The 17,124-nt window shown below is 38.8% G+C and overlaps 1 protein-coding gene across 1 annotated transcript in view; it reads left to right on the forward strand.

Annotated features, from left to right (window-relative positions):
• Positions 1 to 346: 346 nt before the first annotated feature.
• Positions 347 to 17,124, forward strand: part of crtac1b (cartilage acidic protein 1b) — a 30,272-nt gene continuing 13,494 nt past the window's right edge. Inside the window, exons 1-7 of the mRNA XM_036573439.1 lie at positions 347 to 445; positions 4,609 to 4,811; positions 5,668 to 5,864; positions 6,184 to 6,320; positions 10,320 to 10,476; positions 13,729 to 13,863; positions 15,424 to 15,569. Of these exons, the coding sequence (XP_036429332.1) occupies positions 4,618 to 4,811; positions 5,668 to 5,864; positions 6,184 to 6,320; positions 10,320 to 10,476; positions 13,729 to 13,863; positions 15,424 to 15,569 (966 nt within the window). The 5' untranslated portion in view covers positions 347 to 445; positions 4,609 to 4,617. The remainder of the gene's footprint in view (positions 446 to 4,608; positions 4,812 to 5,667; positions 5,865 to 6,183; positions 6,321 to 10,319; positions 10,477 to 13,728; positions 13,864 to 15,423; positions 15,570 to 17,124) is intronic.

Here is a 17,124-nt window from a genome sequence, read left to right on the forward strand (position 1 = left end):
CACACACACACACACACACACAAAAGTCTTCCTCTTCTGTTATTATGCAGAATAACTCAGGTAGCGCACGAGCCTGCCTCCATGCTAGGTAGCCGCTGCCTCCTTTATCCCTGCTGAAGGATCAGCTCCTCACATCCACATCTCAGTCTTTCTGTGTGTGAGGTGAGAGGGAGGGATCTGATCCCAGAACAGAGTAAAAGAGCGCTCACCCCGCGGCAGGTTTAGCTCCGCCCTCCTTGCACGTCATTGGCTGCCTCTTTAAATATTCAGTGAAGCCTCTCGTTATTGGATGGATTCATTCACAACTGATTTCATAAAGCAATTACTTCAGAAGTTGTGTGAAAGGACTATTGTGATAGGACCCCAGAGACGTACAGCGTGTCCACTGAGAGCCAGAGCCAAGGACGCCACTGCCTGCCCGTCGCTGCCCATCGTCCTTCCTCATGTAGGTACCGCTGCTTATCCACTGCGTGCTGGCTGGGCTGAAAGACTCGCCACTAATCCTAAACTTAGACTGGAGCTGCGTAAACCTCGGCGTGACCTCTAATTATTCAGAGGCGTTAGGTGTCCGGATTAGTGGCTGGTTTGTTGATTCTGGCACCACTAATTTAGTACGGGGTAAAGTTTCTATAACTTCTTAAGAAGTGGCTGAAGTAGAAATCAGGATATCAAATGTCTGCTTTTAATCCATGTGCTTACTTATAGATCTGCTTTCTGTGTTTTTGCGTAGTCTTCTTGCGTTAGTGCTTTACGCTACGTTTGAATTGTGATTAGTGTCTGTGATTTGCGTAGTTCCAGTCAGAGTGCAGAGGGCTGCGCGTTGCTAAATGAGCTGTATGAATCCTGTGTATATCTGAAGAAGACCACTGTCACCATGACCTGTGTTCTCGAAGTTTTCTCGAGTTTCTGGCTGTAATTGGGTCCTTCACACTCTTGAGTTCGTGTTCAGAAAGTGAAGATGCTCGGCTTTGTCGCAGTTCTATCAAGATGTGAGGATGCAGGACAGCGTGCGCGAGATGAGAGCAAGTGAGTCATAGATCCAGCGCACGAGCGCTTTATAATAGGCTGTGGGTTTTTAATCTCCTTATGATACAAGATGAGAAGGTTTTTGGTGACACAGGTGAACTTTCAGCTTTTTAATGCTGCACCCTTTTCAGTGGGAGGCATGACGACATTTGGATGTCTTTGCTGAAATTCATTCTTTTCTTCTTTTCATTATTCTTATTAGCCAATAGTCTGAATTAAAACTTGTAATTGAAATTTAGAGTTCAAGGAACTTTGCAGAGTCAACCAGGCACTGGGGCAGCTGTTTATGTGTAAAACCCTGCATTTTAAGAAAAAAATAGATAGCCTGACGCTTATTTAAGCCGGTTTAACTTAAATTAAGCCTAATGTTGGACTGACTTGTAATGTCAATAGTAATTCTCTTAGGAAAAGCCTTTCTGTTCTAGGTTTAAGCTTAATCTGGGTATGGGAAACCAGCCCTGTATGTTTAAAATCGCTGCTTATAGTTGACTCTATAAGAGAGAGCTGAGAATTTTGCTGTGTACAGTATATACACTATTATAGAATATAATAGATAATTATTATTTGTACAGTACTTGTTCCTTCAATAATGCATGTGAGTCTGGCATTGGCCACCACTGCAGTGAGGTAACGAGAAGCATCATCAATGCCTCCTCAACATGGATATCGGATTCAAAGGACATTTAACCTCGCTTCTGTGCTTTATTGCTGGACAGTGGTTGTAAATATGACCTCATATTTGTGCAGTCTAAAGTTCTACCAGGTCAGAGCACTTCCCTCAGCACTAGATACAGTAAATACTTGTACCCCGTTAATCATCAGCATAGCACTGCAGCATCTCTACTCCAAGCCTATAGATGTTCTCTATCAGCAGAATCACTATAATAAATATGACACGTTTGTTTTCCAGCTACCATGTTTTCCCCAGCCTGCTTCCCATCTAATCATTCAGTATAGTCATTAAGCTGACTGTAAGCGTTCACTGTAAACCTTTTTTTATTATTATTTTGTGTGTTGTGACCTTCTTCTGAATAGTTCAGCTGCTTCTGCATCCCATCACAAATGTTCACTTGAGTTCTGTGTTATTTAATGTTACAGCATTTGAACTTTCTGGGGAGAAGTTGAATCAAAGGCACATTACATTGATTCTGCAGCTGCATGAGTTTAGAACTCTAGTAAAGTGAATGAGATTAGGTGATTTGGGGGCGTTGCAGTGCACTGTAATAATAAGAGCTGTCTCTTCGTAAATCTTGCCAGCTTGTAAAGGCTCCTGTAATCTTGCTCCACATATATCTCCCTTCATTCTACTCACTCTTGCTCTTCCATGTCCTTTCTTCTTTCCCATTCTATTTAAGAGTAATCTGATTTTAATGTATATGGTAGTGTTTATGAATCCTTTTACTCTTTTAATCCAGCATTAGTCATCCATATATGTTGAAATATGCAGATTATGTGGCTTTCATCTTGAATGTAAGTAGGCAGACTAACATATTTTATATATTGAATGGCTGTGTACTGCAGTAATTTTAAATCATACATTATGTGGAATCTTTTTCTGCTTTACTTCTAAAGTACTATAATAAAACCACACTCTTTTAGCAGTATAACCTCTAAACCCCCAATCATTGTAATGAAATCCTTCTTACTGTTGCTTGTTGCATCTCCATTTTTGTATTTATTACAGAATTTGAAGATGCCAATTGACCTTTGCATTATGTTACAATTTCATGATAAATGGACTAATTGAAATGGTCCCAAATTACTTAAAAAAAGATCTTATTGAATTCCACTGTTTTTTTCCTTCTCTTGTAAAGTTACCATTTTGAAGATACAAGCTTTTGTTGCACCGCTTTGCATCTTTTATTGTCTGATCGCTGAACCTAACTCACCATGAGCCTTTATTCACAAATAGTCCTGTGCTCAGTTTGAAGCACTATCACTGAATTTAACCCATCCAGACAGTTAAGTACACGATTCTCATTCTCCAAGAATGTCTCTCAATCTCTGCCACTTCTGGATTTTTCTGTCTGAAGTGTCTGTCTCATGTTCAGTGACGCACAACCTTTTCTTTTAAGTCTTAATTTGGACCTGCCACGTTCACCTGTCTTCACTCTTTCGATTTATTTTCTTTCCCTGTAAGTGGAATGTTGACCAGGTAATTTTCTCTTAACAGAGGAAACCATTCAGGCATCTTAAAGCCAGCTGAAGGACAGTGTTGTTTCAGGTATTGTTTTGTGCAAAGACAGAGCAGACTGTATACTCAGCGCAGGGATAGTGAATGAGTCGGGGGTGGTCTCATTGTGGTTCTTTAATTACTGCACCATGGGAGGTGTATTACACTACTGTGAAATATATTATTTTTCACTTTTGATGCAGTTGGTCTCAAAATTTCAGATATGTTTGTCAAGTAATATTGCTTCACACTACAGTGAAGCATATTACATTTTAATTTTGAACAACAATAATGTTTGTCATGTTGTGTGGTCTTCTAATGTTGTTGATATAAATCTAAGTAAGATAAAAACCAAGTTGTAGTTATTTTTAAGGTTAAAAAAATATTTAAGAGTAATAAATACAGGGATTTCATAAGAGATTTCATAAGTTTGATTACAGTTTAACCTGTAATTTCTATAGTGAATTCGTAATTTAGATTCATAGAGTCAGAATTATCCATGAAAATGATCTTAAACTGCATTAAATTGAGTAATAAACAGCCTCCAGTGCATCTAGGATATCTAGAAAAAAGAAAGAGAGTTGGGTCTTGTTGACGCACATTGACATCAGTTCCATTCTGTTTCAGTGTGGACAAATTTAAGAGCATCCATAGACAAGCTAGCTGTGATATATATCACATACATCATATATATCATATATATATCATATACTATACCAGCTAACAGGAATTTGATGAGCACAAATAAATGATATGGATTCTGGTAGGCTGTCACAATTATTATCTTATCGCCTCATTACTGTCATTTGATGTGATCACAGTTGTTTTAAGCTGACTGTCATCATTTTCCACAGTTGTTGGATTTCACAATCATATTATGCAACAAACAAAATGTGAATTGGGTACACTGATTTAAGGCAGATAAATGTATGAGCATGAGTAATCTTTGTTTCTTTGATAGCTGTTTAGCTAATTCTAACATTTTTAGCATGTATGCTGGCAGAATTGATTTTTTTTTGTACTTATATTTTTATTCGTGAAGAACATTTGGCTTTGCCTAACTCTACACATAATTCTGTGTTGCTGCAGATATTTGTATAAGTGTGTTGATTCGACAGTGTAAGCTGTGCAGTACACTTAGCTAGCAGGTGAGCTGGGTCATCAGCCAGGTTGGTCATTCCAGGCTTGAAATTTAACTGTAAACAGTAAAGAAGAAAAGACAATTAAATTGTTAATCGCCATTATTTATATGACAATTAATCTTCAGCTAAAATGTCATGATTGTGGCAGCCCTAGATTGAAGGGGATGGCTGCCTTGTCCTAATAAACTCTCATTTACACAAGCTTACAATGCATCATCTGATCAGGAAGGGGTTGTGAAACACTAATGTTATGTGTTGTGGGTTTAGCAGGTGACCATGTCTCTTTGGACGATAGCACTTGCTCTGGGCATGATGGGTCAGTCGTGGGCCCAGCGTTCGGAGCCCATGTTTGCAGCGGTCACTCAGAGTGTTCTGCCCCCTGACTACGAGAACAACCCCACTCAGCTTAACTATGGCGTGGCCGTCACCGACGTGGATGGAGATGGAGATCTGGAGATATTTGTAGCTGGGTGAGTTAAATGTTTGAATAAAGATGTTAAGGTTTCAGAAGGTAGAACGTAGGTTGGATCCAAAACAATAAAAAACAGTTTTATAAATATATTCATTAACTTGTTGTCCGGAATCTGAACCTGATATTTTTGTTTTTCAAACCAAACACATTTATTCAGCGCTGCTTAATTGAAAATGTGTTTTGTTAATATAGAAGCAATGTAAATAGCAGCCAGGAGCTCAGTTTACCAAGAGGATGCAATTACTTCAATTTGTGATTTGAAAGTGATCTTTCATGAGAAACTGAATGATCTTTACAGAACTAAAGTGGTTTTGAGGAAGATTTAGACCGTAGTGGATGTGTGTTGATGAAAATGGAGGTAATTGGACAGTCCTGCCTTGTTTTGGCATTTTTGCAGTGAAATGGGCAGAGACTGATAGAGCCCTCAGGCTTTTGCTTTTTCTATAATACACTGCAGCTAAGGAGGAGGCGAGCATACAGGAGATCACATCATTAAAAGCATTCTCCCAGAGTGTGATTAAATAATTAAATAAATTTAGTATGATATGACAGGAAAGGAAGGGAAGATCATCAGTTTGCTTTGGTTTCAAATGTGTGTATTATTTCCACATTCATATATATGGCCTCAATTATATTTATCAGTTGGAAATCAAGTAACACAGTTCAAGTGTTATAAGCACAATTGTGTAATAAAAAGTTGTAAGTAAACTGATTTAGCTACAACTACTTCTACCTTATAGCATTTTTTTTTTCTTTAGAAGTTAGTTGAAAACAACCAAATGAAAAGACAAGTATGATTATATTTAACATATATTTATTTTAAAATATTTATTTTTAAATATCTCACTCCACAGGTACAATGGGCCAAACCTGGTGCTGAAGTATGATAAGATAAAGAAGAGGCTGGTGAACATTGCAGTTGACAACCGCAGTTCACCATACTACGCGCTCAGAGATCGGCAAGGAAATGCAATTGGAGTGACAGCGTGTGACATAGATGGTGACGGAAGAGAAGAGATCTATGTTCTCAACACCAATAATGCTTTCTCAGGTACTTACTTTGTGAATACTCTCACAGAAAGACACAAACTCAAGTTTTGAAGTGACAAAACTAAGTGTACATTCTCTGACTTGAAGTAATGTACTGAATTTAATTGAATCAAACATGTACATCATTTCCATATGAAAAAGATACATCAATGCAGGTTCATCCGTCAATTTACTTACATTTGCCATTAAGTTGGAAGTGAATAAACGCAGGAATGGTTTCAATCAAGTAAATTAACTGCAGTTATTTCTGTGTCAAAACGGTTCTCACTGAAATAGAGGAAAATGCTGTTCATCTTTTTCATATTTTCTCCTTTGACCAGGTCGAGCAACTTACACGGATAAGCTTTTCAAGTTTCGCAATGGACGTTTCGAGGATCTGCTGAACGATGAGATAAATGAACACAGAGACGTGGCCAATCGCATGGCAGGTCGATCAGTCGCTTGTGTGGACAGAAAGGTAACAGCACCTCACCAAATCTCCCTTGATGAATCTCTCAGATGGACTCTGCCATTGCTCTTTGCCAACCTGGAAAGTCCTAAACCTTTGGTTTAGCTCTTGTGTTTGAACACTGAAAGAAAAGAAGCTTTACACCTCATTTCTGTGGAACCTCTGATCTGGAACAGAGCTGGTGTGGGAGAGCCAAATGTGTGTATTGATCTGCAGCTGGACAGGGGAATGGCCAGTGCTGGGTGTTGCTTCTGAGGGGGAGTGAGTTGGGCAGACTGTTAGGTGACATTTTACACTCCATTACTGTCTTCATGTTTCACCCAGAGGAGATCACAGGTTTCACTAGCTATAACTCAGCAGGCCTGTTGCGTCCCGCCTCTGCCAGCCTGCCTCTATGACAGTCCATTTGTGGAGAGCTATGATATTTGTCTCTGACAGTGTGTCCTGTGGCATGATAATTAGAACAGGCAAGGCCTCATTTGTTTTTTGTAGAGAGACATGCAAGGAGAGACATATTGCCCTAATTTGCCTCTGTGCAGGTGAATTATCACAACTGTACATGCCAGCATCAGAGCTGCCCTGATACCTAATCAGAGAGGACATGATAGATTGCCTATCATGAAAAAGGTTTTGGGTGATAGCCGAAATACTATAGCTGAACCTGAGCTTCATATTTCTGGCTTCCACACTGCTCTCCACTGCAGTCAGCAATGAACGATGTCCACTTATCCTGTGGAGCAGCAGGCGAGGGATTGAAATAGATTTTTTGACTGCAGCTTCATTTGACTGAGCAATAAGAGGATGCTGTTCTACAGCCTTGTGTAAGTGATTTAGCCCGGCTGGGGAGATGGTGTTGAAGTGAAACAAAACACAAATGTGTAGGGTCCGGGTTTAAATGAAGTGGGGAAAAAACACTTCATCATTTTGTTGCATCAAGGCCCATTTCAGAGATACTCTGGGAAATTGAAATGAACTTCTAATACAGAGAGAATGTTTCTCTTGTCTCTTTTAGAAGTTACCGTGGTGCAAGGTCATAGCCTAAAATGACAACGACTGAGATATTGTGTGCTAAAGCTCATAGAGCGCTTGTCCTATTTGTCCATAGATTCCCATCAATGTGAGGGACAGCTAATATTCAAATGCATTTTTTAATATTGGGTTCTCCTTGAAAATGAAGTGCTGTCATTTGTCTCTTAAAGGTGGACAGGGAGATGTATTGACCTGCTCCTGAAGGGGAGATAGATTGGCCCTTGCTCACTTCTATCTGCATGGGCTGGTAATTATCCATGGGCTTATGGCTGCCTCTGGAACCCTTCCCAACAGACGCAGAAGACATTAGAGCAAAGTAGTAGCATTTAACTGGCAGAGGACTGGCTTTTTTTCCCAGACTTAATGGCAATGTAATAAAGTGTGGAGGTAAAAAGTAGCCATTTTCTGGCCTCAAGGAGATGGAGAGACCCCTTCAGGCCACTGGACTGCAGTACTTAAGGAACTGAGTTGGAGATATAGTTAAACTCCTAACCTTCCCAAACTAATCTTCCTGTCTTTGCCCATTTCCACTTATCTGATATATTAAAATTAGAGATGGCGTCGATCCAATACCCAATATTGGTACTGGGCCGATATCAGCTGGTTCAAATATGGGAGGAAAATTCTGGATTGGATATAAGAGGAAAAAAGAACAAATCCAGTACGTTTTTAACTAGTGTTATGGTGCATACATTTGCATCTGATTTTTCAGGGTTTTTTTCCTCTTTTTTTGTGAATGTGTTAAACTGCAAGTCTTTTGTGTAAGTGTTTCTTTAGGGCAGGAAAGTGTCTGAACAGTTTGAGCAATGTATTTTTAGATGGCCGTTGAATGTAAAATACTTAAATTAAAAATAACTCATTTTAGAACAGTTTTTAAGAGGAAAAAATACTGTCAGTATCGACATCAACCAATACTCAAGTCTCAGTATCGGTATCAGAAACAAAAAGATATTGTGGCACCTCTTTCTAAAATAAAAGAAAAATGTCAGAATAAAGATCCCTTAGATGCCATAATTTACAACTAAATTACAGCTGACTAACATTTAAATTCAAGACGGCCTGAAGTATTTGGAGCACACAACATATTATTTTAACCCCTTATTTTTAGCTGTTTGTGTTGACCTGAGTTGAGGTATCGGTGGAGTGCATGGAGCAGCGTAATGTGTTTGACATTTACATTCTTACGCCTCATTAGGACTGCAGGCACTAGGTGGTGGTATTTATGTACTTATGGATACATTTCTTTATTTCATCATTTGCCTGTGTGGAAACGCAGGGATCGCGGGAGACTTCATTGAAACTGTGTGCGTAAGTTCATTTACGTGGCTCCTTCACTGAGTTCATGCCCACAGGGACTCTGTCTGATAATGGGGTGTGAAATTAATATCCACGGGGTGGGTGCTGCAAAGTGCGGGGAAAGAGGAGGGAGGGAGTTCTGAGACTAGGGAGATGAAGGCAGCAGAGTCCAATGAGGTAGTAGTTAGCATTTGGAAATGGCTGTAAACATGCTGTGTTTTGTAACAGCACAATCATGTGTTCTGATTTTGTGCAGTGATGAAAATCTTTTAACCTGATATGTGCACAATAAGTATTTTTGTAACTCAGTAATTTTTTCTTTTTCATTTCCTGTGCACATTTGCTGATCTGTACTGATGTGCTCAAAGATCTGAGGGCTTTTGTCCCCTTCAAGGTCTGTTAAGGAGATTTTTTTTGTTTTATCTGTAGACCTTGTTCAACAAAATAATACTATACAAGATCTGTAATAAATCAAAGTACTTTTACTTTGCTCTACTTTTACTAAAGTACAGAAGTATTTGTCCATCTCTTGTCCACTTTGTCCACCCCTGTTCGTCGTGTGCTAGGTTCGCAGTCACTGACATTATGTTCCCTTTCAAAGAGACATTCACTCAAGCCTCTACCCGAACACACCTTAGCTGCCTTGCAAATTTCTTTCTCATGGACATCTAAAATGGCTAAAGGAGATATTTCTGAGAAGATTAGATGTAAGATAATTCACTTGCGTAAGGAAGAGGAAAGTCAAAGGAAAATAAGGAAAAAACTTTCCAAAACTAGAGTTAAAAAAATTACTCAAAGACACAGAGAAAATGGGACTTCTCATAGTCATGCAAGATTTGATAGACCCTCAAAGTGTTTCTGTCTGTCCTTCCACTGTGAGAACACAACTCAACTCTATAGGTCTGAAAGGTTAAAGGGTGTGTAGCAGCCGAGAAGCCAGTGAAATAACATTTGCAGTGGAGTACCACACCTGACACATTTGAGATATGTAGTAAGGCTTTGTGGACTGATGAACCTAACTTTGTAACTTAGATTACTTGGTTTGTGAGAAGCAGAAGAAGCAACCAAGACTGAACTTTGGAGGTGTGTAAAAATAAAAAAATTATGCTTAGGCTTCAGCATAATTTTCTGTTAAATATGTTTTCTGCTTTTTTTGTCCTGATGCTAAGAAATTAATGACTTGTACTTAATGGCCGTTTAGACTGGAAATTGCATAAATGAAATGAAACAGTCATTAAGGAACCATCTACAGCTCTGTTCGTCATTCTGGACTTATTTTCCTACAAATTAGTGTAAATCTCTGAATTTGTAGAGTTGTAGCTGGTGTAACTTTTGAACACTACTGTATAAAAAGGTCTGATTATGACGTTGAGTGCATCGATGCAGACTTGTTTTTTTTTGCAGTGCCTCCAAGAAATTATTATTTTTACCACCCATAATACACACTCTGAAGGCAATTTGTCATCCAATTTAAATGGCTTTTTCCATGTATTTCTAATGTATTTCTCATGCATCTGTATTAAACAATTTTGTCAGGCAATTTGATTATTTTTTGTTCTAGCGTATATGTATGTTTTAAGGTGTTTTTACTGATATATTTATTATTATTTTTTTTTCTACTGATCTGTACTGGAATGCTCTCTGATCTGGCTATTTTTGTTATTGTCTTCTCCTCTGTCTCAGGGAACAGGACGTTATGCCATCTACATTGCCAATTATGCCAGTGGCAGCGTGGGGCCACACGCTCTGATTGAAATGGACGAGAGTGCCAGTGACCTGTCCAAAGGGATTGTTGCCCTTTCCAATGTGGCGGAGCAGGCTGGGGTCAACAAATTTACAGGTGTGTATAGGCATTCGTGTGTGTGAGAGAGGGTTATCCATTACTGGAGACCCTCTAAAAGCAGCTGGCTGAGGGAGCAGTGTGCTTTGCCCAGTGGCTGATTTACACCAGAGCCCAGAGCTCATATCAGCTGCGCGTCACTGAGTTATGGACAGTGTTTATCGGCTAAAGCAGCCCTAATAGAGAGAGCAGGGGGCCTGGGAGGCAGCGCTGCCGCAGGAGAGAGGCAGCTTTTGGCCCACTCAGCTGTTTACTACGGTGAAAGTCATAGGGAGGCACAAGGACGACAGAGCCATATTTCAACTCAGACTTGCTCAATGGGCCAAACATTCCATTAATCAGTGTACACTGTGAAGTGCGCTTTGATCCCCCATTCAGCGCTCTTTCAGTGGAAGCACGCTTGTGGAAGGCTGGGCACTGGGACAGAGGGAGATGGAGTAGAGAATGTTGCTGAAAGAAGGTCATAAAGAAGAAAATCCTGGAGTTCCCTTTAGAAGGAGGCTCATTTGAAATGTTTTAGTGCAGGGAAATCAAGTCCTGGCTGATATATTGTTTGGCTGATGAAGTCAGTCAATATTAAGGTTACACATTGATATTGATATCAGCTATAAAACTGATATATCGTAATGGACAAATAAGCCTAATAAAAGGAAAAATAATAATCTGTGAGGATTTCATTGATCGTATGCGCTTTGTGTCAGTATTAATAGAAACTGCTCATCTACAGTCAGGTCCATAAACAATTAGATGGCAACAAAGTTATTGCTATTTTAGCTGTCTACCACAGCATACTACAGTCATGGCCAGGAAGACAGGTCATGGAAAACGACTGTGATGGATGACAGAAGAATTTTTTTCCCTGGTGAAGAAAAACCCTTTCACTACAGTTAACCAAATCAAGAACACCCTCTAGGAGGCAGGTTTATCTGTGTCAAAGTCAACAATCAAGAGAGGATTTCACCAGAGCAAATACAGAGGGTTTACCACAAGATGTAAACCATCAATAAGCCTCAAAAACAGAAACACCAGATTAGAGATTGCCAAAAAAATCTAAAAAAGCGTGTACATTTCTGGAACATCTTATGGAAGCAAAGATCAGTTTGTACCAGAATAATGGTAAGAGAAGAGTCTGGAGAAGTGAAGGTACTGTTCATGATCCAAAGCATACCACCTCATCTGTTGAGCATGGTGGAGGAAGTGTTGTGGTGTGGGCATGCATGGCTGCCAGTGGATCTGGTTCCCTTGTATTTATTGATGATGTGACTGCTGAAAAAAAGGAGCAGGATGAATTTTTGAGTGTATAGGGCTATATATATTTAACAGTGCAGATGGACAATGACCCGAAGCATACCCAAAGAAACATCCCAAGAGCAGAGAAGTGGAATGTATTGCAATGGTAAAGTTAGACTCCTGATTCAAATCTAATTGAGCATGCATTTCACTTACTCAGGGCAAAACTTGTATTAGAAAAGGTGAAATGGCCCAAGAACAAGCAGTAACTGAAGACAGCTGCAGTAAAGGCCTGGCAGAGCATCACCAGAGAAGGAAACCAAGTGTCTGATGTTCACGGATTCTAGACTACAGGCAGTCGTTGACTGCAAATTCTGTTAGTCACAAATTTATGATTCTGTTTACCCAATTTGGATGTAAATACCCTCATATTGAAGCTGAAAGTCAGCACTTTGAGCTCATATTCACTGTTGTGTTAGACAGCTAAAATAACAGTAATCTTGTTGACGTCCATATATGTATGGACCTGACTGTATTTCACAGCAATATAGGCTGAAGGGATAAACCTGAACACAAACACCTATCATTGTTGAAAAAAAACCAAACACGTAAAACCTAACCTTTAGCATGAGGATAACAGGACATGGTAGGACACAAAGCACTTTATTTGAAAAGTACTATTAACAATAAGAAAACAGGAAGCTCCACCCTATGTGCTAAAATATTTAGGAAAGACCAAGAAGCAGTTGTAGCACTTTTTGTCTCAGCCTCTGTAACTTTTTTTTCTGCTGCTATACCTTTCTGCTATACCTTCCTATACTATTTCTTTTCTATTGCTATTTGTAAAAAAAAAGTAGTAATTTGTTTTACGAATAGCAATAGAAAAGAAATCTACTGCTTATCCACAAATCATTTGCTTCAAATACAAAAAGATTCATAGTTACAACCTGCCCCAGCTTACTGTAGTGGGTTAATGTCAGAAATATGAGTGGGCCTATTGTTCTTTGTATTTTACAACCCACCCATGCCTCGTCACTCGTGATATTGCTAGATTTTTTAGCATGTATGTTTAAAAATAGCATACCTTTTACACAGCAAATTAAACACAAGACACTGCTTATTTAGACTGTATCAGTCAGGGCATTCAACCTTCGTTAATATGAGTGTAACCCAGAATGTGAATTTTGCTGTCTTACCCCAAAATTGGATTTTGTTACATAAACCATCAAGTCTTTATGTGATGTGCACAGTAACACTATCACCCCTGTGGCTTATTTCTAATCCATTAAACTGGAGGTATGACAATGTACCCTATGCTTCAACCCTCCCTGGTCTCCCCATTATTTAAAATGTTTCTTTTACAGAAAACTTTGTGAGTTTAAAAATGTTTATTAGTTTTAAAAAATGTAACATTAAGAACTGACAGCAATATTTGACAGTTCCCAGTAGGCAAGTGACAATCATATCAGTACAGCAGTGTTTAACTAAAGAATTGGAGCCTATACCATACCATTTTGACCATATACAATTATTGATTTCAGATTCATTGTGAATAACTCAAAAACAGTGTTGTATCACTCTCAACATTTGCATATTTGTTGATCCCTAATGTAAACAGATGCTCTGTTATGTGGTTTTCCTGCTTTGGATAGGTGAAAAGCCTTTGTCAAGTAACGGTGTAAATATTGTGTTAACTGTTTCGTGCAAGAAAACTCTGCTAATTTTAAATATGTTTGACTTGTTACAGCAGAAATGCTCAAATCGGGTTTACACGTTCAGATTCTTAGTCATGTTTATGAGGTGCTGGAGCAGTAGAGTGAGATGTGTGCAGTGTGTAGATGCTGTAACTGTTTGTGCTCTCTGTAATGTGACTGTAGGCAGGCAGTGTGTGTGTGTGTGTGTGTGTGTGTGTGTGTGTGTCAGCAGAAACAGTGGAGTGCCTGCACAGAGAAATGGCCTGGAAAGGCAGCAATGATTGCACATTGCTTTTGGTGATGGTGATATCTCTGCTGTGTGCTGTAGGGGGACGGGGGGTTGTGGTGGGGCCCATCCTGAGCCACACCCTCCCCGACATATTCTGTGACAATGAGTACAGCTCCAACTTTCTCTTCCGCAACAACGGAAATGGGACATTTACAGATGTGGCTGCACAGGCAGGTGAGCTGAAAAAGGAATCATTTTCTTATCGTCATCATGTACACTGATACATCTCCAGCTTACCAGTTGCAATATTTGATAGCAAATTACTGACCTATTAACACCTTCATAAGCCTGTCATGACCAAACCTGCATCAATATTTCAACTGATGTCAGCTGTCATAAAACAGCTTTTGTCCATTTTGATATGAAGTTGATATAACACCTATGTCGGATAATGTAGACAGTGTAATGTAGAGCTAAAAAAGCATTATATCACTTAAAAAAATGAAACACTATCAGAAATACACTACCACAAAAAAGAAATATACTGAAATACTGTTATGTCAGAAACTGTCAAAATATAACAAGAAGTGGAAAAACATTAAATGAAATTGACTGTCGTTACAGCTCTTGAGTAAATATTTTCGTGTAATGGTACTTTTTTGAGTAGAATTAAATCATAGTAGTTTTTCTTGAGTTCATTTGTAATAAAGAACTTTTTTGCTGCTTTAAATTTTAATAATGTTACAGAGTAGAAACAAGCGTGTGTTTCAGCTCATAAACCAATTTGAAGAAAGAAATTAGCAGCTCCCAGCCACAAAACTCTTAAATGTTGATGATTGTAGAGGTGTTAAGTTTAGTGGAGAAAGAACAGTTTTCTGTTTTACCAACACATGAGGAACGTACTATGTTCAAAATGTCATCTTCTCTTTTTAAATGTACTGAACAAAAATAGCATTATTACCAGCTGCCAAACGTTCCCCAAACCAAAACCTGTCAATCTCTGCTTTTTTACAACTCAACTTCCAGCCTGAGGAACCAGCAGTGGCCAGACTGGCTAACTAAACTTAGCTAAATAGATACTGTGTGTACTTTTTACTATTTTCTATTTACTTTATTGTTTCAGCATAAAACAGCAGTTTTTGTTTTCTAATGGCTGACGCTCACAAGGTTCACAAATTTACAGAGTTAAAGACCACCTCAGTGCGAAGCGAAATTTAACAAGTTCATTTTTCATGTTCTTGTGTTCAGTCTCATTTACATGACATGGCTTTTTTGCCAGCCACTTGTCAAAATTATTTTCTATGTATTTTATGAGGTATATATCTTCATAGCACCATTCTATTGACCTCCCTGGTACCACATCCACTGGTTTAAGACTAACTGGCCTAAACAGTAATGTGATCAGAATGCAGATAGGAGGGATATGAGCAGATATACTGATTTATGTGACATTCTTATGTTGTTTGTATGTCGTACACAGACAAACCATATATTGTTTAACGTGAGAAACGATTGAAAACTTGAACAGAATTTAACAAATATTGTGCTGTAATATTCAGATTATGGTTCAATTTGATTGTTGAAAAAATAAAAGTTGCCACATCCTGGAGTGTGACTTACCTCCTTGGTCTCAGGAGATGCTACATGATCAGAGACTTGTAAGATTACTCCTGTAAAAATATTTATATAAGTTTATGTTAGCTGTAATTAAGGGCTTAGGTAGATGCCATATATTTTATATACTGCTTGTAAGTTTAACCCAGCTTTGTAAAGGATGACATATGCTTGTTACAGGAGTTGAGGACCCAATGCAGCATGGCCGAGGGGTGGCTTTAGCAGATTTTAATCGTGATGGGAGGACAGATATTGTGTATGGAAACTGGAATGGGCCACATCGGCTCTTCCTGCAATTAAGCAACAACCGCAAACAGAGATTCAAGGTGAGTTTAAGGTTTGTTGATATCTGTATCCATGGTCATGTGCCTACATAGTGATTTCTGGCTGTTTCTTCGAAAGCTTTTTGTACTTACTTTGTCCTTGGCTCTAATTTGGACGCTGCCTTCTATATCTCTGAAGCCTAAAAAAAATCTTCTTACCCTTAAATGCATACCTCAGGTCCAGGCCCAGATCATCCCATGGTTTTACGGCACATGCCCAGGGGTCTCTAGGAGAAGTGAGCAATTTTGAGACAATATAGACAGCTATTTTGACTCATGGTGGGAACTTTACTAGCGGCACAGTGAAAAGAAATTTAATGATTTGACATTAGCCGCATCTAAAAAGCTAAGGATGCAGCCAAGGATGTCTGTATTTTTGACCATTTGAAGACTGTTTGATTTTGTAAAATCCTTTGAATGTGGCCAAGAAATAGTCTCAAAGGATACAGTTGGTGTAACCTTGAAGACCTTCGATCTCCCACAGACACACATAGCTTAAAAAAAATTTTAAAAGCGGTGGAAACAGCCACAAGTGCCACGATGCTGCAGCACCAGAGTTTGTAATGAAATGTCATGAAGTGTATATTGTAATTTACTGTTTTTAAACATACAATTTAAATGTATCACATTGCTTCTGTCAGTTGTTAGGTGTCAGTACAGCCTGCTCAGGCCATCTCAAATATGTGTGAGTGAGCTCCAGACATTCAAAAGATGTGCGTGGAGAATGTGTAAAAGAGAGGCCTGATACTTCCACAGAGTAGAGGATGCCCATTTCCAAAGCCAAATATAAAATATCAGCCACTCAAGTTAAAGAAAAAAAAAGTTGCCACATCCTTGTTGACAGTGGTCTGCAAACTGTCATCAGAGGTAAGACATAAATGGGAAAAAAAGTAAATGCCTGCCACAGCAGTATACTTTATGGTTATGTACATTTCAGCTGTCTGATTTTATGTCTTCTTAATTGTGGTCAATGTTTTTAGGGATGCATGCTTTGTAGTGAAGTGGTGCCTTGGTTGTTTGTGTTAACCTGTGCTCTCATTAATGTGGGAGCATAATCTTACTACTGTTTGTCTCAATTAGAAAAAAAAAAATTAGCTTATAGCAATCATGTGCCTGACACTGAGGTTAGTGGGCTGTCATCGTGGTGCTGGATAGACCTTGTGTAACCTGCTCATAAATTAAAAAAAAAAAAAACTCACTGACCACTAAAAAATAGGTCGCCAGATAGGGGCCCACCAAATGTCTGTGCCCAGGGGCTGATAACTTGATGATACTGCTCGTGTCCTGTGATGTCGTTTACTCAACCCTACCTCATACGTTTCTTAAGTTGAGTGACAAACAAAATATCAAAATATAACAATATATTATTTGCTAAATATCAGTAAATTGCTTTGACACTTTGAGATTTTGTTGACCTTTTCTAGGAATTTCCAGCAACAGAATTATTCATAAATAAACATTTTAGCCATTTTGATGTATTACATTTAATGTTAATGGTAGCTGCTACATTCCTTTGTTTTCAGCATGATTAGAGATTTAAATCCCTAAACCAGATAAA

Source organism: Colossoma macropomum, unplaced genomic scaffold, assembly GCF_904425465.1.
Source record: "Colossoma macropomum unplaced genomic scaffold, Colossoma_macropomum, whole genome shotgun sequence".
Classification (NCBI taxonomy): domain Eukaryota; kingdom Metazoa; phylum Chordata; class Actinopteri; order Characiformes; family Serrasalmidae; genus Colossoma; species Colossoma macropomum.